Source organism: Notechis scutatus, chromosome 4, assembly GCF_049901735.1.
Source record: "Notechis scutatus isolate UNSWTSFEM ecotype Mainland chromosome 4, rNotScu1.2, whole genome shotgun sequence".
Taxonomy (NCBI): domain Eukaryota; kingdom Metazoa; phylum Chordata; class Lepidosauria; order Squamata; family Elapidae; genus Notechis; species Notechis scutatus.
Window position 1 is genome coordinate 61,926,961 of NC_142012.1, and position 27,145 is coordinate 61,954,105.

Consider the following 27,145-nt stretch of genomic DNA (forward strand, 5'->3'; position numbering starts at 1 on the left):
TGAGGCGGAAGACTTTAGGATTTAGGCTGAATTTATTGTAGTTGCTGGCCTTTTTTCCTTTACAGGTATTTTTTAAACATTATGTTATTCAAATTAATTAATAGTAAAAATATACATGCAAACAATATTAATGAAAGGTGATTCAAAATTAATTATAAAAAGCCTTTGTATAAACTACAAAAATGTGAACATATTCCTTGAATGTCAGTTTTGCCCCTTTATCAGAAAAAATGTTCAAATGCTGACATCCCAAATACTCAAAGAAATTATAGACCCTTAATGTCTTTTTATCTTTGAATAAAAGGATGGGATAAAAGTTATTGGAGTTCCTATATCAAACACAAAGCTAGAATACAACATAAAATACTATCTCTCAAACAGGTCAAAATTATTGATTTGACTGAGGACATCAAGTATAGTTTGCTCTGATTCATAGAGAAATTGTATAGAATACCATACTCAGGTATGATGAAATAAAAGCAGGAATAGAAATTTGCCCTTTATCTAGAAAATATAATCTGTGTTGAGCACATTGTTTTGCTCTGCCCTCTGCTGTAATTCCATTAGCATTTTCATACATTCTAATTATGAGCATCACAGATTCTAAATCTTAATTAAGGAAAAAAGCAAAGAAAATTCCATTTGTGTCACTACCTCAAAAGATACTTAATCAAAGAGAGAACATGCCATTAATAATTATGCAGTGTAGATTGCAAGCTACTGAAATACAATGGATGTGTGTATTATTGTTGCTTTTCTGGATTTTGTGGCTTCCCATTTGTATAATCTATGTTTTTTATGTTTTTATAATCTCTATATAGATTATAAAAACAATATGTATTTTCTTAGTGTTTTAATTTTACATTGCCCAGAGTCGTCATAGAGCTGACACCTTTATGCATTTAAAAAATAAATAAATAGAACTTTTGTTGGAGGGGGAAGGGAATAAAATTCAAAATGGTAGTCATTCTCTGACAGATATTTCCAAACTCCAGCTGGATTTTAACTTTCCAAGGTCACATAGGTGATTTGAAATTAGCAATAACAGAAGTTTTGTAAAAAGCAATATACTTTTAAATTGGGATGATTGACTATTCTTCCCCCAATCATTTGTTGAGTGTTAACAATAAAAGAATTTATCAACAACAATCTCATAATCCAGAACAGAGGAATCCAGAACAAATACCACCAATACTAGTGTGCTTACAGAGCTTAGAGTTTTGCATGGTCAAAGCAAGTGAGCCAACTAAATTTTTTGTTGTTGTTTTGCTTCTTTTCAGATACACTCCAAAATAAGAGTTTATCACAAAACGAGTCTCTTGTTCTGCTCAGAAGTACCGTGAATGCCTTGGATAAGGAAAAAGATAGTCTTCAGGAAAGCATAGACGAAAAAACTGAAAAAATTGCATATCTAGAAGACAATTTAGCTAACAAGGTATTTATACAAAATAGGGAAATGGATTATCGAAACCATTTTATCTTAATATTTAGTGTATCAAAGGGCTGGATGTTATTTGCCAGATATACAACCAAGGAAGAATTTGGACAATTTAAGGTAAAAAAAATGATTGATAACTAGAATGGCAAAGGGATTGTTTCTACAGCAGATTCATGGTTTATATAGAAAACAATTGTTCCTTGTGTATGATTCTCTTCAAGTTTTATTGCAGTGTAAAAACTCTTCAAGTTTTATTGCAGTGGCAGTTTTATTGCAGTGTAAAAACATCTTCAATGGGACATTTCTTCCCAAAAGACAGACATTTGCAAATTACTTTAGCTGCCCTTTCTCTTAGGGCAGCAGTCCTCAAACTTTCTGGCTTGGCAGCTTGGCGGGGGGCGGGGGGGGGAAGAGGAGAGGAAATGGTTCCATGCATGTGGCATGTATGTGCTTGGGCACACACAGCTCCCCCAAATGAACATGTTTGCCTGCCACTTGTGCCTCCCAGTTCCCAGTGGGCCACTGCCCGGTAGTGGGCTGCAGCCTGGGGGGTTGGGGGCCCCTGTCCTAGGGAAGTAATTTGTTTTCAGTTTCATTTTTGCTTAACTCAAAAAGGCTTACCGAACTTTTTCACTTTGTTTTCCTATAACTCTTTTTTTATTCTGTTAATTTCTCTCTCTTTCTTTTAACAACCTTTTCAAAAAAAAAAATTAAGAAGGTTTACGGAAAGAGAGGAACAAGACAACCATCTAGTCTGGGAAAGCCAGCCCCAAGGTATTATGTGGGACTCCTAAGAACTTAGTTGTATCTGCCTGATAAAGAAAAGCATGCATGGCATAAGTTCCCTTTGTAACCTTATATCACTACGATGGCTGATGGAGAGATATAAGGTGCTGGTTAGAAGTTGGCATCTGATCTGACCACCAGATGTAGCAATAAAATTGATGAGAGTATCAAGCAGAATTCAGCAATTACCCACTTTGATGATAACAGATAATCAGAGTTGGAAGGGACCTTCTAGGTCATCTAGTCCAACCCCTTGCCCAAGCAGGAGACCCTACACCAGTTCTGACAGATGGGAGTCCAATCTCTTCTTGAAAGCTTCCAGTGATGAAGCTCCCACAACTTCCGAGGGCAACTTCTGTTCCATAGATTGATTGTTCTCACTATTCTCAGAAAATTTCTCCTTATTTCTAGGTTGAATCTCTCCTTGTTCAGTTTCCATCCATTATTCCTTGTCTGGCCTTTGGGTGCTTTGAAAAATAGCTTGACCCCTTCCTCTCTGTGGCAGCCCCTCAAATATTGGAAGGCTGCTATCATGTCTCCCCTGGTCTTTCTCTTTACTAGACTAGCCAAGCCCAGTTCCTGCAACTGTTCATTGTATGTTTTAGCCTCCAGTCCCCTAATCATCCTGGTTGCTCTTCTCTGTACTTTTTCTAGAGTCTCAACATCTTTTTTATAATGTGGTGAGCAAAACTGGATGCAGTACTCTAGGTGTGGTCTTACTAAGGCTTTATAGAGTGGTATTAGTACTTCCCTTGATCTTGATTGTATCCCTCTGTTAATACAATTTAGGATTGCATTAGCTTTTTTGGCAGCTGCTGCGCACTGCTGGCTCATATTTAGCTGGTTGTCCTCTAAGACTCCAAGATCCCCCTCACAGTTACTGCTATTGAGCCTGGCTTCACCCAGTCTATATGTGTTCTTTGGGTTTTTCTTGCCTAAGTGTAGGATTTTACTTTTCTCTACATTGAAATTTCATTTTGTTATGATAGATGGCTGTTCCCAGCTCTCAGTAAAAGGATAGTCTTTATGTAAGGCTAATGGAAATTCTTCTGTTCCATTCTTCCCATGGAGCAAAGGTGTTCTCCCATCACAACACTCCCATCCACACCCACACAAACAGCCATGTAGGTGTCTTACATAGCAGGGATCACCAAGCCCCAGACTGTGGCCTTCTGTCGGGCTGCAGCTCATTTGGAACCGGTCCACGGAAATGGTGGGCAAGTGAGCATGTGACATTTGTGAAAGCAGTGTGTGTGTGTGTGTGTGTGTGTGTGTGTGTGTGTGCATGCACAAGACCATCTCTTCTCCCCACCACTGCTGCCACACCAGCTGCGCCAATCTGCCAAGCTGGAAAGGTTGGGGAACTCTTGTTATATAGGATATTTTAAGCTCTGTGTAGATGTTCTCAGCAGCAGAGAACCCTCCATACTTCGAGAATTCATGGGAGAATAGGGACAGAAAAGATAAAAAAGTTGGCCAAGAATGATCATGTCCTCCCAGATGTAGATGCATAGTAGTTTTGCCCAGTTCATATTATGCCTTGCTTCCTAGCTTGAAGATAGTGAGAGATAGCATATAACAAATGGTTCTATGTCAGTTACCTTTGGTAGCAAGAAGTTATTTAAAAATAATATAAAAAGGGCATTCTGGTAGTGTCCCTTTTTCCCCTCTTCCATTCTCCCCCCCCAGCTATTTGCGAAATATTTTCATGTTTTACTTTGAACTTTAATCATTTTTCTTGGATCATTGTAATTATGATTATTATTAATACATGCTTCTATACGCTCAAATGATTTGAAGACATAATTTGGCTTCTGCAATTTGTTAGAAAATTAGTGAAAATTAAAAAACAAGCAAAAAAAATATTTGAAAGGCAATACGAACAAAATTATATATAGTAAATGTTTAGGAGTATTGCAATTAGTAACTTTGCCACTTACATTGCCTGTAAAATCATGAATAAAATTGCTTCTAAGTCATTGGCAGAGAACTATAAATGTATATTAAAATTGTATTAATATGTCTATATAAGGTTATGTATAATAGTGTCATGTGCTTGTTGCAGGAGCTTTGAAAGAAATATTTGGTTAGGATAGGATAGTTTCTCAAATTACTTAGTTTCATTAATGCTATGTTAGCTCTAAAATTACAGGAAAAGAAAATACACAACATGTATAACTCCATCTCTTTAAACAGGAAAAGACTATCTTCAACTTACAAAAAACAGTTACTCAGTTGGAATTATCTTTAGAGTAAGTAATAAAATTATAACTTTTGGTTATTCTGAAACAGATTTTAAAATGGTCGGGGTAATTTTATTAAGATTATAAAATTGAGTAACTGAGCTACTGCATACCCTGTATGAGTTAAAATAGAAGAAAGAAAAAATTGTAATGTGTAGTTTAGCTAATTTTATTTTAGGTAATTGTGTTATATATCATGGAAGTTATTAAATTCAATGCTTATTTAAGATAAGATGATGGAAGCCCAAAATGCTTTATATTATATATATTTTAAATGGCTGGTTACCTTCTAAAATAATTATACTTTTTTTATTCAAACCACTTTAATAACCGTTCACTTTAAGCTCAGTGAAGAGATAACATTTCACTGTAAAGCTGTTTTCTAGCTTTTCGGAACAGTTCTAATTTCTGAACAGCTAATAATTTCTTTTTTTTAGTATTTAATTGTATTTTTGAAAACTTTAATTGAAATTATTCACTTTCTGACTTTTTCAAATGAAAGTTAACAGTTTTAAAAAGAATGCAAGGTATGGGAGGCATACTTGAGAGTGTCAATTTTCCTCTTGTCAAAAGATCTCAAAAGAAAATATTCTTATTACTTGCCCCTTGTAGTACTGGTTGGTTGCAGGGAATATATACTACTACTCTTCAGGCTCCAGAAAATGCTTCAGAGTCTCAAGGGTAGGATAGCTAGAAGCAACAATAACTAATTTTAATAGGGAATACCTTGTGCTTTCTTGACTATGAACCAGATCTAGCTTATTCTACAAACTCAATTAAAATTAATAAAGACTTAGCATCATATCTGTCTTCTACCAATGTTGCCATTTGTGCCATAGTGCAAGAAATTCAGATCTAATTTCACAAATACCGGGTGATTTATTTGTTCTAAAGAAACAAGATAGATATATGCTCAGTTACAAAAATAGCTGTGTACTTGTTGGTAATATGCAAAACATCTTTGGTACTAATCCTTAGTAAGTAAGTAAGGGGTTTATTGAATAGACATAAGACCTTATAAGTAGCATAACATAAATATATAACAAGACAAAATACGGATGAGTTAGATATATAAGAATACAGTAATAAAAACATGTGTGGAAAACCAGGGAGTCAAAAATCGGATAATAGATCACCCTTGCAGGATACACCAATTTGTTCAATATATTGGCTTCTTAGGACTGCTGCCTTGATTATAAACTTAGCAGTCCTACGGACGATGTACATTAGAGGCCTGGAGGAAATATAACTATCTGTGGTTTGATTCCCAATGGGCTGTTCTTTCCAGTAGAAATGATAAATATTTAAGCGTAATGGGGGCATATATTTGGCAGTTGAACAAGATGTGGGAAATATCTTCAATGGCAGATGAACCACATAAGCAGGTTCTCTCGTGGTATGGTACATGGTGGAAGCGCCCATGTCTGGACATGGAATCCAGTAACTCAAATCTGGCTCTGGTACAGGCTGTTCTCTGTAATTGTGGCATACCCATTGAAAGGTATTTTTGGAAGATGTTTTTATTCTTAGCCAACCATCTTATAGATCTGGCTTTTTGCTAATAATTCCATGTCAGTCTGGGCACTAATATCCAAGACTCTCTGTTTAAAAATTTCCCTTGCCTGGGAAACCCTTGTCAATAAAAATTGGGTAGAAAACCCATGTCTTAAGATGGCTCTGTGGAGTTGACTGGCCCAGGAGTTAAATTGGAACTTATTTAACTGTTCAGTTAGGCATAGTTTGGGAAGTCTAACCGAATCCATTGATTGTATCTTTAGCCAGTATGTAAATGTTTTAATTATTAAGTGGCTGTGTAAGGAGTGGATACCCAATTCTGCTCTGACTGCTGAAGCAGAAGTGTTCTTATCAGTCCCCAATAAGTGTCTTAAAAGGCGGGTCTGTGTTTGTTCAAGTGGGGAGGCTTTATTTAAACCCCACAGTTCTGCACCATACGTCAGCATTGGAACTATTTTTGCCCTAAATACTTTCAACATAGGGGTCAAAGTGCCTGGGTAATTATGGTTAAATAATTTATATAATCTTTTGGTGCTTATCTCAGCTCTTAATGCACTACTTTTAAAGTGATTGAACCAAGATCCTGTATTAGTAAAGACCACTCCTAAGTAGGTGTAAGAATTTACTTGTTCGATTGACTCCCATTAATCTGCCAATTATATTTCCTACTTTTTGTGCTGAGAACGAACACTTTGGATTTGCTTTTATTAATATTTAAGAAATTCAAAGTACAATAGGTGTTCAGCTTATGCAACAGTCTCCTCAGGCCTATTTGTGAATGAGCCATTAATACCATGTCATCGGCATATAAAAGGGCATTAATAAATTTATCAAGAATCTTTGGCATATGCAAATCTACTGCATGCAGGAATCCTGGTAAATCATTGACAGAGACTGAGAAGCATTGGGGCTAAAATGCATTTTGGTACTAATCAATACTGTACAAAGGTAGATTTTAGTTAATTGCTATAATTTTTAAATTATGGCCATCAGGTATATACTGTATTGCAAAAAAAATGAATTACATTTAAGATTTTCTAAATCCCGCATTTATTAGCCAATTAAAGGATGCCTTAAATGGGAAAGACCGTGAACTTGCCAGTCTCCACCGCCAGTTTGACGGGGTGCACTCAGAGCTTGGAGAAACCGTCAGAGTGAAAGAAATGGCTCTGAAAGAAAACAGAAGATTACAGGATGATCTAGCCACAATGACTAGAGAAAACCAGGTATAAAATAATACAAATACAGTGCACATCGTGATTTATTTTGCACCAGTAATCATATATACAAAGGATGTGATACCTCTTCTGAAACATCATTGTAACTAAAACAATGTCAACGTTGGTTTTAAGTAAAGTAAAATATAGGTAGTCCTCATTTAATGATGATAATTGAGATTGACAGTTCCATTTCTAAGCGATGTCATCAAATGTGACGTCATGTGACCACACCAAGCTATGATGGCAGTTGTGGCAGTTTCAGTTGCTGTGATTCGGCCAATCATGTGATCATCATTTGCCACTTCGTATCAGCTTCCCCGTTGCTTTTGCTTGTTGGAAGGCCACAAATGGTGATCGCATGACTGTGAGGCACTGCTATGTTATAATTGCAAACTGGTTGCCGTGTGCCCGAATCAAGATCAGGCTGCAACAGCCAGAAGTAGGAAGATTGTCCTGAGTCCCCTGGGTTCAGCACCTTTATTACAACTGAATGGTTGCTGCTGTTGTTCAGCTACAACTATCTGTATTACATATTTTGGAGTGTGAAGAGTTTTTGTGAGCATTTTGCTTTGTTCGTAATCCTGTTTTTTTTAGTTCTAGATTCCAATATCATGCTCTCCAATAGGAATTGGAATCTAGAACTAGAAGAACTATTAATATCCCAGGTTGTCTTCCTAAAAAAAAGTATTTTGCTCGTAAGTTTTCTAAATTTTACGAGTTTGTAGATCCTATTTAAGCTACTTACAGCTTGAGTGCCAGATATTTAAAAAGATGTATTGTTTAGAACAGGGTCTCCAACCTTGGCCACTTTAAGACTTGTGGACTTCAACTCCCAGAATTCCTCAGCCAGCAAAGCTTAAACTGGCCACGATTGGAGACCCCTTGTTTAGAAACAATCTTGTCATTTGATTATTAATTATCAAATAAATTATACCAATTGGGAATTGTGTATGTTTGTAATAGTAGTCCATCTTTGAAAAAAAGAAAATTTTCCTAATGTTTAATGGCAAACTTGAAGATTAAAATGAAAGATTCTTCATATTTTCATCCAGCAGTCATGGACTGTGTACCTAGTGAGGATCAGATATATAGTTCAATCACAGTGAAGAAGAATAGAGACCAGTATAGGTAATCCTCATGGTCACATGATCATATTTTGGGCCCTTGGAAACCATCTTGTATTTACAATCATTTGCAGCATCTTGTTTTCAGCATTTTTTTTTTTTTGCTAGTTTCTGACGTTTACTTACGGTTCCCGGCAAAAGAAACACCCATTGAGTTTAATGGATTCACTTAATGACTGCAGTGTTCACTTATCACAGCAATCATTTAACAACTGCCACCAAAAAGGTTGCAAAAGCAAGCACAATCACATAATGACCCACTTAACAATCACCTTGACTTAACGACTATAATTCTAGGCTCAATTCTGGACATAAGTCAAGGACTGTATACATGGCTGTAGTGAATTCTTGTTCCTTCCTCGCCTTTCACTTCTGACCACTCTTTTTCTAGCATTCCAGCTTGAACATGTATTTCTTGGTTCGCTAACTATGATAGCTAAATTGGAAATTCTCCATTCCAGTTTTCCCCCCCCAATGGTTTCAACTGTTATTCTGAAGGACAATATTTTATCCTATCATAGTTAAAACATCAGGCACTCATAGTTATTTTTCTTTGTATTTACTGGTAAAGATAAATCCCTTATGGCTACATATTGCACATTTTTTCAAGAAAAAGTTCTCTAATGACTTGCTTGTATGTATATCCAAGCAAGGTTTTTTTTAATAGTGTGGTGACTGCTCTAGTTTAATCTTGACCACTACAAACATTGAATAATTATATCATTTGAAATGTTTAATCAGGTATCAGTTTAATTTTTTGAAGTGCCAAGTGCTAATACCAATATAGGCATTGCCAAAATAGGCATTGTCCCAAATCTTCCATAAGGAAAATTACTTACCCATAGGTTGGAAGTCAGACACAAGACTGAATGCTGATTTTTTTTTTTTGTTTGTTTTTTTAATCTGAACATGAGGAACTAATAGCCAAGAGAAACGCTGTTACAAGCTGTTTCTCTGTAGTTCAATTTTGATATGGAATAGATCATATTTAAGAGTACTGCTTGGTCAGCATGTGGTTTATTTACTTGGTGAATAATATGTCTAACAGTATGTAATATAAACAGGTAATCTCAACCGAATTGGAAGTAACTTTACGTGAAAAAGAAGAACTGAAAGTTAGAGTTCATAATTATATTACTGAAGTCTCCAGATTTGAAAGTTTAATGGCCTTAAAGGTGAGAAATATTATGAAAATATTATTATTTAATAAAACCATTTTGGGTTTGGGTTTTCAAGTCATTATTGACCATTGCAAGACTCCTGGCCACTACATGGAAAAGTCCATGCAGTTTCCTTGGCAACATTTTTGGAAGTGATTTACCATTGTTTTCTTTCTATGGCTGACAGCGAGTGACTGGCCCAAAGTCACCCATAGCTTCATGTCCAAAGCAGGGCTAGAATTCATGGCCTCCCAGTTTCTAGTCTAGTGCCTTTAACTACTGTATAAAATCAAAAATGAAATGTATCTTATTTAAATGTTATAAGTAAGCTGAAGTAAAGTAACCAAGTTAGTACACAAAGAAAAAAAAATCTTCAATCTATTATTTAAGCAAAAAGAATAACATTGAGGGAAATGTCCTCTCTTAGCCCTATAACATTTAAGCTACATGTCACCAGGTTCTACCATTTCTATGAAAGTTAGAAGGGGTATTATTTAGAATTATTAGATGTAAAAGAAGCTGGGACTTTGTCACAAATGCACAACTGTGATTGAGTCATTGATACACACAGGTAGATATATCTAGGCATATATAGATATCTAGGTTTGTTGTATTTTAAAACTTCAGTATGTGAATAGCGTATGTACATACAGATGATGATGATATCCATTCAGTTGTCCGACTCTTGGCAATTCTATGGGCCAGGTTTCTCCATATCTTCTGATCTTGCCCTTTTTTGAGTGGTTCTCTGCTCTGGCTGGTGTCAGCTTTGATGGTGTCCACTTACCATATTCCTTTTACGACAAACTCTTCCAAACATAAATTACTTTCTCAGTGAATTCCTCCATATGACATGGCCAAAATAAATGAGACACTGTTTTGTGATTTCTGCCTTCCAGTGACATGTCTGGTATTATGTGCTCCAGAACTTGCTTGTTAGTCATCTTTGCTGTCCAAGGCATACACAGGAGCCTTCTCCAGCACCACAGCTCAGACAAGTCAATTTTGTTTCTGTCTTGCTTTTTTTAAGTCCAACCTTCACAACCGCAGGGGAACACAATAGAGTTGACTAACTTACATTTGATTGCCAGGCAGATGTCCTTGGTTTTTTATACAAACGTCTAGACAACATCAAAAAATCCAAATTATTTACTGTAAACTCAGTATAGCAAATTGATACAAGATATTACATTCTTATGTGTAAGGATCAATTGATGTAATATCTGCCTCAATTCTTTTAACTCTTAACAGTATAATCATGTAATCTTGAAGTTACCTCATATTGAAAATAACACATATTCAGGTTTCTTCAGTGGAACAAGTTGCTGACAATTTCTAAACAGAAAACAGGCCAAATAGTAGCTGAGACATTTGTTTCAGTAGATTTATTGCTCAGTGGAAACATTTTCTCTTAATACTAGGAAAGAGAAAATAAAGAATTATTGGAGAAGTTCCAGATGCTTCACAGCCAAGCCGAAGATTGGGAAGTAAAGGCCCATCAAGCGGAGGGACAAAACAGCTCCGTACGATTGGAGCTCCTGTCGGTTGACACTGAACGAAGACACCTTAGAGAAAGAGTAGAATTATTGGAAAAAGAAATTCAAGAGGTAATTATAAAATTACAGCTTCCTAGACCATTTTAGTGTGCTTTTCTTAATCAACTACCTTGACGTTAATTGGAAATTTGTTCAAGGAGCAGATGGCATTAATCATCTATGGTCTCAAGGGGAAAACTAATTTCAGACTTACGCCTGCTCTTGCCCAGTACTTGTTAAGTCTTGCAAATGGTTGTAAATGTATTTTGGAAGGGGAAAAAAAATACTTTTAAGCTGATATGTGTTTTTTTTTGTTTGTTTCTTTGTCTCCGAATATCGGAGTGCAAATAGGAAAATGTAATAGGAGAACCTCATCTGTGCTTGTAAAAAGAGCTACTTTTGTCTTTCATGCAGCACATCATTGCACATCAAACGTATGAATCGCAAATTTCTTCAATGGCAAAAAATATGGCCAAGCTGGAAGAAATTCTCAGACGTGAAAAAGAAGATAAATCTTCAATAAATCATGATGTATCTGCTGTTAGAGATTTATGTGTCAAACTGGAATCTAGCAATGATCTGCTTTCACGTCAATTATCGTCCAAATCTCTGGAATTTGAGAGGGTAAAAGAGAAAAATGTTCTTATAGTGTGTGTGTGTGTGTGTGTGTGTGTGTGTGTGTATGTGTGTGTGTATGTGTATGTGTATATATATGTATATGTATGTATGTAAAATGTTGGCACTAAAATAAATAGATATATACTCTAAGATAAAAAAATTTGTCTTCAAACCACTGTGACTTGAAAAGCCTCCCTGGGAGAGATGGGAGGAGTTGCATGTGGCGTGCGGAAGGGCTTAATGGAGAGGTGGGCAGGAACTGCAGGCTGGCTTAGTTACTGTGAAGTTATTTACTAAAGAAATTCTTTTTATGCTCTAGATTATGTCTGAATTTGAAGATGCAAAGGCAGAAGCAGAGCTGTTAAAAAAGCAGCTCTCAAGTGAGCGACTTACGATACAAAACTTGGAAACCCTCTTGACCACCAGCAGAGACAAAGATTTTCAGAACCATTTGATAACCCATGAAAAAGATTCAGAGATACAATTGCTCAAAGACAAGTTAACCCTCTCGGAGAGTAAACTGTATGTTGAAAAGTATAAAATGACCAGTTTTATAATATTTTTTCTTTCAGTTATTTTATAATTTAGGGCCAAAATGTCTCAAATCTTGAAATAATAATATAGTATTTTTAAACATAATAAAATCCAGATTTTCTAATTAGTAATATGAGAAGAGTTTTGTTAGAAATACTTCCCTTGGAATTGCAATTTTCCTAACTTGCATTTCAAGATGAAATTACTCATCTTTGGTTTATGTGTTTCTTTCATGAAAGTATGGTTATTTTCTTACCTTGCATGGTACCCTTTGCTGTGCAGAGGGTAAGATATAAAGTATAATATGCTAAAAGCAACATGTGTCAATGTGTGTTCTTCAGGCTGCAGTGGTGAAAAACAATTTAGACCAGTGTTTTTGAAACTTAGCAACTTGACGATGTGTGGACTTCAACTCCCAGAATTCCTTAGTCAGAATGACTTGGGAATTCTGGGAGTTGAAGTCCACACAACTTAAAGTTGCCAAGTTTGAAAAACACCGTTTTAGATTATTACGATTGTCACTACAAATGCATGTAGCACTGCCTATTCATATGCAAGTATCTCGTTCATTATGGCCCCTTGGAATTTCAAAGATTGCAATACTGGAGAAATTCTGTCAGGAGTGTGTCAAATGGATGCATTGTTTCGGGTGAATGCATCCCCAAATATACATATCTTAAATAGACTGTTTTGTGGTAAATAGGTGGTTTCTTTATTTTAAGAACTTTTTGTATGTGTATGCACAAATATGGGTATATTTTCTTAATTTCTAGGTCTCTGTTTATTTGTTGGCAACTATTTTTAAAGTTCTTGTACAATGCCATCTGTGAATGTGTAATAGATATTTTTCTCTTTGTTTTACAATATTTTTAGAACAAGTCTTAGTAGAGAAGTTTCTATACTGCGAAATAAACTTGCACAGCTGCAGACTGATTATGATATTGTTAAAAGACAGCTGACAACAGAGCAATTTGAACGGTATGTGAATTAGCTTCATTAAAAAGGCAACTGTTCTGAGTCCCATTTAAGGAGGAAACCATAAAAGCATGCTTTATAGTGTTGCACAGAAAGTATTAAAACTGGTTTAATAATTAATTTTCAGTACCGTTTCTTAAGTGGTATGCTCTATTTCTTATCCTTCTATTGTGGTTTACGACATAAAAAGCAAACAAGGGGCATCTTCAAAATGTATTATATTAAATATTGCCATTTCAAATTAATTGCAGTAAAATACATTTGCAAAATGTCTATCAGTAAATACCACAAGACCTTTCAGTTAAGCATCCATGGAAATTGATATGTTTTAAAAAAAACTCTTAAAATAGGAACAAAGCCGTGATCAATCATATGTTGCTTAGATTGAACAAGGCTTCCTCCCAGTAACCAAATAGTTTGCCAGTGCAAATAGCGTCAGGAAACCAGTAATTTGCTGGTTGCTACAAGTAGCTGATTAACAGGCTGGGAGGAGGGCGCTCTCAGTGCTCTCTGCTGAGGATCTGTTTTTAGATTTACTGCAAGTAGTGATGCTTGTTGCTTCCTCCTCCCTTCATTTAATATTTTTCAGGGACATTAGGAAGGAGAGAGAGACAGGGGCATTTAAGACATTTATCTATTTATTTATTTATTTATTTTATATTGCCACCTATTCGCCCATGGCGACTCGAGGCGGCTTACACAATGTAAAATCATTGAAAACAACAAATCAAAATCAAAAAACAATAAAAACTAACAAAAAGAACTGAATAAATTAGTAAAGTACAATAGAACAAAATTTGGGGGGGGGGGGAACTCCAACTCCCACCCCTGCCCCGACGAAAGCAGATCACACAAGCCATTTGTTGGGCTCCATCCCTCTCTGGGTTCCCCAGGCCCGCTGGCAGAACCAGGTCTTCTTCAGTGCCTTTCGGAAGAGTGCTAGAGTGGGAGCCATTCTAATCTCTGAGGGAATGATGTTCCAGAGAGAGGGAGCCACCACGGAGAAGGCCCTTCTTCTGGGTCCCACCAGGTGTATCTCCCTCAGGGGTAGGACCCGTAATATCCCTGCCTCCTCACTCTAATAGGTCGGGTAGATGTGACCGGCACAAGGGTATGTGCATCCCCCAGCCCAGCAATGAATATAAGAAACCTAAAATTTGCCAGCTTTCAGCTTACAACACCTTTGTATCCATCCTGTTGTCCTAGCCAGGAGAAAAAAGGCTCACTTCAGTTTTGAAGTCAGACTTACCCACATTAAGCTCTCTTCAACTACTTTCGGTACTGCCTAAAGTCTATAGGTAGTTCTCAATGCATGACCACAATTAAATCCAAAATTTCCATTGCTAAGCGAGACAATTGCTCAGCGCACTTGATCCCATTTTACGATCTTTCTTGACACAGTTGTTAAGTGAATCGCTGCAGTGGTTAAGTTAGCAACACGGCAGTTAAATGACTAGGGCTTCCCCCTTGACTTTGTGGGTCCAAAGGTCGCAAAAGAGGATCACAGGACCCGGGGATCACTGCGACCGTCATAAATATGAACCAGTTGCCAAGCATCCGAATTTTGATCCCGTGGACCATGGGGGGGGATGCTGCAACGGTCGTAAGTGTGAAAAATTGTCATGGGTCACTTTGTTTCAGAGCTGTTGTCACTTCAAATGGTCACTGAACAAATGGTTGTAAGTTGAGGACTACCTGTATTATCTAGAGCAGGGGTGTCAAACTGGCGGCCAATGGGCCAGCGGCCTCACATGCCCACCCCAGCTCCGTGAAGGGGAAAAACATCATGAAACATCATGTGATGGCCATGTGACGCCACAAGTTTGACACTCGTGATCTAGATGTCAGTGTTCCAGGGAAAATCCATTCCTGTTAGTAACTCCAAGACACCTCAAAGTACTTTTATTAGAATAGCACCTGGCACATTCTGTGGAATTCCGAAACTAAACGTTTCCCGGCTTCCCCACAATGTCCCAACCTACAAACCATTCCCTTTTCCCTCATCATAACATCACATGAACCAATCCCCAAAGTAAGTTCTAATTCTTTCTGCGCCACACTCTTTAACCTTGAACGATCAAAATATATATATATATATTTTGTCTACTAAGAGCTACTCAATTTATATCACCCCCGTCCCACTTTCTCCAGCTATGTGGCAGTGATGAATTCCATAGCTGACACGAGTTACCGGAAAGCAAATTCTGACTGAACATGAAGAAAAACAAAAATTCTTTTTATCAGCTATCAAAGAAAAGGATTTAAGAAAAGAAAAAAAGCTATTCCAATTTACTGTGGAGAAAAACAGTGGCCATCTTGTTTTCTGCATGAGAAACTATTTGGAAGTGCAAACCAGAGTTCAATTGTAATTTTATACTCGATAGGGAACGGGCGATTCAAGAGATGCGAAGGCTTGGCTTCTCTACCTCTTCTGTCCCTACCTCATCACCACTGAGCTCAACTTTGAGATCTCCATCACATTCTCCAGAGAGAGCATTTTCAGTAACAACAGAACGAACAGAACGAACAGAAAAGTAAGCAATTAAATCAGTGGCTTAGGCCTTAGTTTGTTTTTTAAGCATCTGGTTAATTTACATAATAGTTCAAAATTAAATGTGAGATTGGATTTGTATTTTGGGTTTTTTCCCAGAAACAAAGTACTCTTAGAAAGTTAAGCTCTGAATCTTATATTTACCATCTTTAATGTGGGGGAGATGAGGGCAAGTAGGTAATTAGTACCTATTGGGTGCTTTTGTGTGATTTAAATTATGTGACTATGGCTATTTTGAAAATAGTTCTGATCTGACATGATCTAACTCAAGGCACAAAGTAATTAGTACATTCTAAAAAACAAAATATTCTAAGATTATTCATTCTTAAGCAGCATGTTTTCAATATAATCATTCCATTTTCTTTCTTCTCAGAAATGTGGGCTTCAAGGATTAATCAATTACTTTAAAAGCAGAACAATAATGGGATGTTTCCATGTTTGGACTCACTGTCAGCGTTGACATGAATTCTACCTCTAAAATGTTAAATAATTAACACTAGGATTATTGAAACAAGAAGTAGCTGTGTGAGAGCACTTAGTGTGTAACCAAACTTTGCAACATTCTGCTATCACAGCAATAATCCTGATAGGTTTGCCCTGCAGATTAAGACTAAACATTTGAATTGGAGGCCATAGTGTGGTTTGTTATTGTTATCTCTTCTTTCAAGGTTATTTATTTTCAGTTAGATCAGCTACAGTCTGTAGTTGCTATTGACTGCAAAGCAGATAAATATGGAAGAAGAAAAGTCCTTTAATCATGACTTATATCTATTATTCAGGTTGTTTTCATGCCAGTAATTTTATAAAATGTGTGTATGTATGTATAAATAAATTATGTAAAGTTTAATTTAATAATGTCCTTTAACCTGAGCAAAAATGTTACATCATGAGTTAAAAGGCGTCTTTTAAATGTTATCTCTAAAATGAAGTATCTCTGCATTTTAAAAATGGTTTTATATTAAAAAAACAAATTTATATGCATTAAATTATGATAGTATAAATAATGTTAATATCATGTCTGTCTTAGAGTCATTTAGCAATGTTGTTCCTTTTTTTAAAGTTTTGAAGTAAAGTTTGAGGAATTGACACAACTGAGTTCCAGCTTTTAAAGACAAACTGAGGCAGTTTAAAATACAAAACTAATTAGGTAAGAATGAACTTTATTGCAAGGAAACTAATTATATTGTAGTTTTTGTCACATTGTAGTAACAAGTTATCTGATATAGTACAGTACATTCCTTTGTACCATCTTGATATTATCCTCAACAAGCAAATCTGCATGAAGTACTAAAACATTTAACTCCAGAGCTATTTTGGGCATATTTTGGGTTATGTTTGTGGATATTTTATTAAAAGAAGACAATTTTAATTACTAAAGAAAATCCATGAATTAAACTAGCAGGACCATTCTTGGGCATGAATAATCCATCTGTGTAACCAAAAGTACATGGAATTTTGGATTGGGGTGTATATGCTGTAATCTGTCATTTTATAGCATTAGTTTTGGGTTGTGTTGTTATTAATGTACTTGACACCATTAAGAAGATGATACTAATGATATTATGATTAAATAAAGTAATTTCAGTTTTCAAGGAATAGTTGCAGATTGATTTATATCCTTTGAAGAAAAAAAATATTTTCCGGTTCTCCTTATAGACACTGGCAAGAAGAACAGAAAATGCCAATCAACAGAGAACGACAAGCCAATTCCTAGATGTAGTTAAAGCTTATTATAATAAAGTATATACATAAACTGGAAGAATGGTCTCAGTAGAAGAATTCAAACATACAGTTTTGAGTACTGATTGATAATTTACATCATATCTTTTTATATCACTCCTGTTCTTAAAAATTAAAAAAAAAAAAGAATCATTACTGTGTTTAATATGCCATACAATTATAGGCCAAACTCCATCTAGGCCCATTTTAAAGCCTTTTTTATTATGGTTGCAGAACGGTGAACTTTGCTGATGTTAAAATAGGAGGAACTGTCCCATATAAATCTCTTAAGTTAATTTTTTTATGCAAAGCCTACTTTCCCCCATTAGGAAAAAACAAACAAAACCTTGAAATTGATCTCGCCAACCAGATGTTTCTAGTTAAATGTCCTTCAATCTTGCTAATCAAAGCAAGTATAATCTCTGGGCAGGAGGGGGGGGAAGATTACCTATCTCCTACTGTGTAATGTGGGAATGACTTTGGGAGACAGGACAATGAGACAAAACCAAGGTCAGATAAAAGGCAACTTAGCCTAAGATAAGAATGTGGGTGGGACAATAGGGACAATTCAACCAAACCGGTAGCAAAAATTGCTACCCAGTCGGCCAAACTGGTAGTAAAAAAAAAAAAAAGCTCCGACGATTAGCTGAGAGGAGAAAGAAGAGAAAAGTGCAGGATCAGCCCTCCCACCTGCCTCTGCGCTTTTCTGTTTCTTTAGCTGATTGGCACGGCAGAGTCTCAGTTGCTGTTTGGAAAGCTGCGCATGCACGCAAAGAACTGGTAGGGAAACCGGTAGAATCCCACCACTGTTTTGTCCTGCAAGTGGGATGAGAGAAGAGAGACAAAAACACTTTCAGACTTGCAAGATTCTGTTAATGTAACCTTACCAGTAAGTACAATTAGCTCACGTGGCTGCATTTGGTGTGTCTGGTCCACAATGAGGCCGATGTAACGTGAAAAGGTAAATAAGGCTGACATGAGAATCATGAGATAACTTTTGAAAAGAGGTTCCTTCCCTTGTGCAGGAGCGGGTCTAGTAATTTTGGTTCCTCCTCCAAGAATAGGGGCAGTGATCTCAGATCAGACTGGAATACGTCCTCAACCCCTAAACAGGGGCACCCCGGGCCGTTTGGCCCACAAGGGGTCTGAGGTCTATGTGCCCTCTTTTTATCAAATGCCGCATTCATACGTTTTTGTAGAGCTGCGGCAGAAACATCAGATAAGACGGATTCAATGCTGTGTTGATTTTTGGCCTTTTAAACAAACCACACTCCGCTTTCTGGCCCACAGCCCCAAAGCCACCCCTTTGGCCCACCCTTTTGCCCAACTCCCTTTATAGCGCCCGCCATCCCCTCCATTTCCTCTTTTCTCTCTTTCCTTTCTTTGGTCGACCGGGGGGCACGTGCCGCCCACAGGGGGCCGGCCCGAGGAAGTTTTTTTTTCTTGAGCTTTTATCCCCAGGCACCGAGAAAACAGGCGCGCCCACCGCGCGGGCGGGCCGGCCTTGCTCTAAAGTTTTATCAACTGTTCACAAAATGTTGCATACTGAAAAGAATATACTTCCTGACGATGCCTGCCTGAAGTCCTCATTCGTGTAGATGAGGTAGAATCTTAAGCCCTCTCAGGTAGTGGAATGATCTCACTGAGGCAAGGGGAGGAGGAATACAGGCAAGTCCCCGACTTACAACGGTACATTTAGAAACTTAAAACTGGCCACTTGCTCCCCTCGGTCTCCATTGATAAGCAAGGGCTGGATGTCTGATCTGTTCCTTCTATAATCCACTATAAACTCTTTAGTCTTATTGGTGTTGAGGACCAAGTTATTGTCTCCACACCACGAAAGCAACCGGTCCACCTCATCTCGATAGGCAGACTCATCCCCCACATCCGGAGATGAGTCCCACCACTGTTGTATCCTATCAAAGCCAGATTCATTTCACAACTGGGTTATAAGTTTACCAGCTGCAGTGATTCACTTAACAACTATGGCAAAGGTCGTAAAATGGGGTAAAATTCACTTAACAAATGTCTCTCAACAACAGAAATTGTGCTCGTAAGTTAAGGACTACCTGTACATGTCTATTTCTCTTGACAGCAGGGGATATTACAAACATTTGGTTGCATAGAAACAACATTCAAGGAAGAGGTGAGGGCTAAATGTAAATGAGGTTGCTACCTTTTCTTTGGAATTATTGACTGTTCAAAAATTGCATCTGATACAAGAGGGTGTATAATCTTTATAAAGCCTGAACCTGAGATGTGTGTAAACCAAAGACCAACCTGAAACTTTAATTTAATGGAGAACAGTAATTCCAGAGTGCGCTGAAATTGTTGCATCTCTAATAGAATGCAATATTTCACAAAAGCAAAACAGTGTGACCCAAACAATTTGTTTCAGCAACAAGAAATATATTTATTTGAATTTGCCGCCCAACTCCAGTGGACTTCACATATATGGAGAACTCCTTTGGAAGAGGAAGATAGAAAACTGTGAAACGCAGAAAATCAGAAGCCCAGGCAGTTCAAATAAATATATAGGTTTATTGCAACTGAAGCATTTACCTCTTAAAACCAGGCATTCTGATCAGGAATGGTTTAAACCTCCAAAAGATTTCCTAGTAAAGAGAAACTTTATCAGCAAACATTGTTCAATACTTACTACTCGCTTTTTTAAAATTCTAATTTAAAAGGCAAGCCAAGGTATCCCCTGGTTCCTTACCTGTAACTTTGATTCTCTTTATTGATAGAAACCTTTCCTGATGAAAGCAACATCAAATAAATACAACGCTCCATAAAATGGTACTTAAATGCTTTTGTGAACCCTTTTGAATGTTCATTATTTCTACATAAATATAACCTACGATATAATCTGTTCTCCACACTAGTCCTAAAACTACATAATGAAAACCAAATCAAAACAAAGGAGTTAAAAATATTGATGCAATGAAAACTTTTCAACAAGACCAAGTTGAAAATGACACAAATATCTGATTGTAAATGAACAGTAGCAATTTGATTGGCTTATACAGATGCACTTTCAAATAAATAGAGTAGTTCACAAAATTTCAAGGGTTCTAAACAGAAATGGTTTTTTCATAGCTCCAACATATAGTCTCTTGTTTTCTTTTATGGCACCTAGAAAATTTACCTTTGGCAAGTGAGTTATCTATATTATTACTGCATTGCAGAGGATGGTGAATTCTGGTATTCATTATATACCTGGATCTGTGCGTGGGTTAAAAAAAAAAAAGACATCACCTATAGTAACAAGTTCCATCACCTAACTCTCTTACATGGTTTTCTCCAAAATTCAGCCTAAACAACAGGCGAATGTGGATTCAGGCCCTTGGATTTAAACCAATTTGATGGTTAGAGAGATCTTAGTTGTTGATACTCTTTTTTTGTCTCTGTGCCACCTCTTATCTTTCAAGGAACGACATGTTTAAGCGCATTAGCAGTAGCCGCTGATTGGATTGACTCTGGGGGAGCTTATCAGCAATTCTTTGAAGACTCCTTCCTTCGACAGAACACAATATAGAATAATAGAGGTGGAAGGGACCTTGGAGGTCTTCTAATCCAACCCTCTGCTTGAGCAGGAAACCTTATGCCCATCCAGATAAATGGTTGTCTATACCATTTCTGACCAAATGGTGGTATTTCCTTCTGAAGTACCATTTCTGCGGTGGTGGGATTCAAAATTTTTTTTTTATTACCGGTTCTGTGGGCGTGGCTTGGTGGGCGTGGCAGGGGAAGGATACTGCAAAATCTCCATTCCCTCCCCACCCCACTAACCTGCTTTCCAGCTCCGTTTCTCCTGTGCAGGGCAACCAAAGCCAATCAACTGGGACTCGGGAGGCAGAGAATAGATGGGCGCGGGGCCAGTCAGAGGTGGGATTTGCTGGTTCTCCAAACTACTGAAAATTTCCGCTACTGGTTGTTCAGAACTGGTCAGAGCCTGCTGAATATCACTCCTGCATTTCTGAATGGCAGGCACAACTGCTGCTGCCTCTACTAAGTTCAGAAAAGTATCCTTCTGAGACCCAACTAGCCCCTTTAAACTCTGCCAGAGTCTGGTGGGTGGTTTCAGAAGTCATGCGAAAGGAAGATGGTTGAAGCAAGTTGCAAGTACTGTGGGAAGGCAAGGTGACATACCAAGGTCACATGCCAGGGGGAGCCCTGACATATCCCTTCCTTGGGTGCTCTGGAAGTTTGGATAAATTGAACTTCCACGCTGTGAATATTCCCGTCTGACGAAATCCTGCTGATGAGAAAGTATTTAAGAAAATAATTGTTTGCTCTAAATTGCTGATTTCTTTGGGTCTCAGTGAAAATCCTGAGTATTGAATGAATCACTGTGGGAGTACAGAAGGCTGGGCCCTTTTCCTGGAACAGCTTCCCTTCAAAAGACCTGATAAAAGACAGAATGACCCGTCAATACAATATAAACGTACTTATCTATTACGACTAACAGTTGTTGATAAATATATCATGTATTGAAGTGTCAAGTTTTGTATAGCCTTGGTATAATACTTCAATTTAATGTTGGAATTCCTCTGTAGTGTAGGGCAGGGGTGGGATTCTACTGGTTTGGACCGGTTCGGGTGAACTGGATGTTAGAATTACATCCGATTCACCGGACCGGTATTTCAACCGACCGGCTGGCCCCACTTGTCTCTCACCTCCCAGGAGTCTCCGCATGTCCCATTTTAATGGAGGTAAGTGCAGGGTCCCGCAGAGGCCCTTGGGAGTGTGGAAAATGGGCCTTCGAGAAGTCTGGAAACAGGCCTGTTTCCTGCTTCCAGTGGGCCTCCAGAGCCCAGGGGAGCCCATTTTTGACCTCCCAGAGGCCTCCAAGGGGGAAGCCTCTGGACCCTGGGGAGGGTGAAAACGGCCTCCCCTGAGCTATGGAGGCCCACCGGAAGTCAGAAACAGGACGTTCTGGCAGGCCACGCCCACCATGGCCACGCCCATCCAGCAACTGGGCAGCGAATCAGTTGCTGGGATTTTTGAACCCCACCCCTAGTGTAGGGGCTGGTGGGGAAGACAGGTGGAGTGGTAGAAGTTAGGCATGTAGAGCAGGGGTCCCCAACCACCGGGCCCCGGACCGGTACCGGTCCATGGAACATTTTCTACCGGGCCGCCGGTTTGCTGGGCGCCGCCATCTTGTTTTGATGAGAAAGTGCTTCCAGTGAGCTTTTCCGGTTGGAAAGCGGCGTTTGGGTCCTGAAGGAATCCTCGTGCCTTAGTTTCATCGAAGGGGGGGGGCTTCGAACGAAACTAAGGCGCGAGGATTCTTTCAGCACCCAAGGCAAGGCAAGCCGAGTGACCGTCCCAAAGCCGTCCCAAAGCCCATCGACAAAGGTACAAAGGAGGAGTTGAAGGTGGCGGGGAGAAGCGGGGGACGGCTGGCTGGCCGGTCGCTCGGCTTGCCTTGCCATGCATGCTGATGCCGGTACCGGGCCGCGGATCATTTTGTGATGCCAGTACCGGGCTGTGGCACAAAAAAGGTTGGGGGCCACTGATATAGAGGACATCTTTGGACTTGGACATTTGCAGCCAGTAAACACGAGTCTGATGACGAAATTCTGTCAGACATAATGGAAAATGGCACATAGGGTTTTTTTTTTCCCTTGCAATTATCTCCACTTTGTATTGTTTAGATAACCAAGGATTCCTGATTTGATTCAGCCAAGATGAAGGATAACCATTGTGACTTAGTTGCTGGTGGAAAAAAAAAATGGTTTTTGAAGATTTCGGAGAGTTACACTAGAATGGATTTGATATGTGACCTTACTTTCCCACAGAGGACAACAAACTAGACAGCCGGCATCAGTGAAATCAGTTTTACAGCTTCATTATCTTTGTACTTTTCCATTAATCTATTAATGGGAATTAAAACTGTCATGTGAGCCACAATGTGGAGTGATATTTCTGAATGTGATTATAAAAGGAAGTTTGAAAACGCAGTACCTTTTAAAAGACGCCAACCACAGTTTTCAGAGCAAGGCAGCAATTCCTATCATCTACCCCGTTCTCAAAACCTGCCAAGGTCTGCTGTCTTGCGGTCTCTTGGCAAAGAGCACATGTGGATGACTTCCCATCCTCTCCTTATTTGGAGAAACTTCAAAGAACTTGTCTACCCACTGGCTCTTCCTTCTTCGCTGTGATTGTCAGCTTTGCTTTTCACAGAGCCATCTTTTATTTGCCATTTCTTCTTCCTGACAAGGACATCTATATGTTAGCTCCTGAGGTATTACGCTTATAGTAAATTTTAAATATTTAATTAACTTTCACATGTGCCACCCTGGACTGCCACTGAGCTTCCTCTGTTTTGTATGTGCCACAGTTCTATTCATAATTTTGCCATGTGGTTCTATTCTAAATACATTCGGTTTAAATTGTTTTGTACGCTTGTATCAACATCATATCTGTCGTATATCTTCAAAGATAATTTTGTCAAAATCTCTTTTGCAAAGCTCCCACCTTAGACAAGCCCATAATATTCTAGAATTAGTACAAATAAAAAGCTTATTTTTTTGGAAAATAACAGATTGTGCAGGAAACATTTCCCCCCATTGATTATTAGTTTTCTTTCATAGTGAATTCATTTTCTCAGAACTATTTCATATAGGCAGAAATTTTAGTTTTCTCCACACTGAAATCTTTTCTCCAAACAGGCTGAAAAACAGCTTCTATCCCAGGGCAGTAGCTCTTTTGAATTCTAATGTATAGTGCAGTGTTGGTGAGGTATTGGAGGTTTTTGGTTCAGTGTGTGGAGTGTGAAGGATGTGTGTTTGTGTTTATTTTCATGGTCATGATGTACACTGAAGATGGTGTTTGATTTCATCGTACAAGGTGCAATGACAATAAAGTAAACTAAACTACTGTATCTCATTTTCTCAGAGCTGCATAGCTTTACCTAAATTGTAAAGTAAGTTGTTATGAGATATTTTAACACATTTAAAATTTGGTAGTTTTTCCTGTAGACTATTTCCCATTGACGCTATTTCCAAAATACCAGAGACTCCTTCCCACCTCACCCCACAAGTTATGTTTGATTCAGAAGCTAGTAAAAACTGCTGTGCAAGCCCGGTTAAGCCCCCAAAACCTGTGAAGTAGGTGATGAATTGGAACTGACTCCCCAAAAGATCCAAATGCCTCTTTAGAGTAGTCTTTGATACCAAACTGCAGAAACAGATTTATGCTAATACCAAAGGTGTCTATGGAAATTCTCAGTCATCCAGGTCATGGTTGAGAAGAAAATCCAGTTGCCTCTTGGAAAAAAAGCACCAAAAAGCAGGCAACTGGACTTTGATTTTCCCTTGAAGATGTTTTGCTTCTCGTCCAAGAAGCTTCTTGTATGGATCAAAGATCCATCTCATCCTGGGAACCCTTTTTTTTAAAAAACTATTACCATCTGGCAGATGATACAGAATAATAAAAACAAGGACAAACAGGCTGAAAAAGAAGCTTCTATCCCAGGGCAGTAGCTCTGTTGAATTCTGCTGTATAGGGCAGTGTTGGTGTGGTGTTGGAGGTTTCCCGTTCAATGTGTGAAGGGTGAAGGATGTGTGTTTGCGTTTATTTTCAAGGTCATGGTCATGATGTGCACTGAAGATGGTGTTTGATTTCATTGTACGAGGTACAATGACAATAAACTGAACTAAACTTTAATTCCAACTGAATGGTGGAGGATAGAAAGATTTATATTCTTTGCAGATAACCACCATTCAGTCAGAACTGAAGAAGCTTCTGGGATGGGAAGCAAAACGTCTTCCAGGAAAAAGAAAATCCAGTTGCCTTTTTTTTGCGGGGGGAAGCACCTTTGGGACAACCCTGGCCTGGATGACTGAGAATTTCTGTAGACAAGATTTATGCTAACCTTTAAGAGAGCAGAAGACACGCTGGGAATACTGCAATCTAATTTAGGATGCTAGGGAATACTTCTATTAAACCCAGGTGACTTTGGGAGGGAAGGCACCGCCTGTTCTTACCTGGCTATGATCTTCATAGGCAGCGATGTATTAACCATTAAACAGACTAAGCATGTGCTTAGGGCACCAGGCCCAAAGGGGGCACTACAAAGTACCTTATGATTCTCAACTCCTGATGAATGTATCTTTTCTTTTATGTATACTGAGAGTATTTACACCAAGACAAATTCCTTGTGTGTCCATTCACACTTGGCCAATAAAGAATTCTATTCTATTCCAAAGTTGAGAAAGGAAAAAAAAAACACCAATGATTTGTAAAAAAAAAATCTGGTATGTACAAAGGAGGGCACCAAGATTTGTCAGTGCTTAGGGCACCAGTGAGCCTTAATTTCTAGGTTCTATCATATCACAAGACCTAAAATGGACACCTAGCATCAAAAACATCAAAAAAGCACAACAAAGAATGTTTTTAGATACATAGATAAATTTATTGTCATTGTCATTGTACTCAGAACCTGAGAACAACGAAATAAGGTGCTCTTTCACAACATACAACTGGACAACACCAAAAGACATATACAAATAACAATGTAAAACAAATTGAAACAATTAACAGTTAAAAACTATACAACCAGGATATATATATATGTTAAGACCACCAGATTCATAACTCTGCATTTAACCTGATCACAGCACTTGGGTAAAAGCTATGTTTAAATCTACTTGTCCTGGCTTTCAGCACTCTATATCGTCTTCCTGATGGTAGGATCTCAAACGAGTGGCACCAACTCAGAGAGCTCAAACTGCTCAAGGAGCTGCTGATCCAGATCTACAGAGGAAATGATTGAGTCTGTCATCTGCATCTTTATAACTGTCTGGTTTGGTTCTATTCTATTTATTGACTGTTTCCTAGTATGATTTGATTGCTTATTGTACCTTGTGACTGTCATTAAGTGTTGCACCTTAAGATTCTTGATGAATGTATCTTTTCTTTTATGTACACTGAGAGCATTTTCACCAAGACAAATTCCTGGTGTCACACTTGGCCAATAAAAGAATTCTCTTCTCTTCTCTTCTCTTCTCTTCTCTTCTCTTCTCTTCTCTTCTCTTCTCTTCTCCTCTCCTCTTCTCTCCTCTCTCTCTCTCTCTCTCTCCTCTCCTCTCCTCTCCCTCTCCTCTCCTCCCTCCTCTCCTCTCCTCTCCTCTCCTCTCCTATCCCATTAATTTCTGTTCTATTCTATTTATTGACTGTTTCCTAGTCTGATTTGATTGCTTATTGTACCTTGTGACTGTCATTAAGTGTTGCACCTTAAAGATTCTTGACTCTTGACTAATGTCTCTTTTCTTTTATGGACCCTGAGAGCATTTGCACCAAGACCAATTCCTGGTGTGTGTCCAGTCACACTTGGCCAATAAAAGAATTCTCTTCTATTATTCCGTACCGAAGCCCCCTTTCACCCCCAACCCAATGTAAGGAAGTCCATGAGGATGCCACATTGGGTGTGTATGTGTGTGGGGGGGGTTTCCCTCAGATAGGCTGGGCCAGGTGAACCTTGAGTGGAAGGTGAGGATGGGGGAGGAGGGGAGGAGAACCCTCCTTTTCCAACCCGGCAGGCCGCTGGATGGACCCCTAGCGAGGCTTCTCCCGCTTTCCTTCTCCATCCCCTCCCTCCCTCCCTCCTTCCTTGCCTCCCTCCCTCCCTCCCTCCTCCCGGACTCGAGGCTGCCCGGTTGCAGGCAAGGGAGCATGTGATCGCTGGCGGGTCTCGAATTCGCTCGCCTTGCCATGGTGT

General features: G+C 38.5%; 1 protein-coding gene across 4 annotated transcripts in view; it reads left to right on the forward strand.

The window, feature by feature from the left end:
• Positions 1 to 17,546, forward strand: part of CEP135 (centrosomal protein 135) — a 45,646-nt gene extending 28,100 nt beyond the window's left edge. The window contains exons 17-27 of one of the 4 annotated variants that reach the window (XM_087963590.1): positions 1,281 to 1,435; positions 4,421 to 4,476; positions 7,040 to 7,208; positions 9,391 to 9,501; positions 10,908 to 11,093; positions 11,436 to 11,645; positions 11,959 to 12,161; positions 13,047 to 13,151; positions 15,533 to 15,682; positions 16,760 to 16,846; positions 17,356 to 17,546. In XM_087963590.1, the coding sequence (XP_087819716.1) occupies positions 1,281 to 1,435; positions 4,421 to 4,476; positions 7,040 to 7,208; positions 9,391 to 9,501; positions 10,908 to 11,093; positions 11,436 to 11,645; positions 11,959 to 12,161; positions 13,047 to 13,151; positions 15,533 to 15,682; positions 16,760 to 16,808 (1,394 nt within the window). In that variant the 3' untranslated portion in view covers positions 16,809 to 16,846; positions 17,356 to 17,546. The other 3 variants (XM_087963591.1, XM_026676555.2, XM_087963589.1) reach the window with 3 other exon arrangements.
• Positions 17,547 to 27,145: the final 9,599 nt, after the last annotated feature.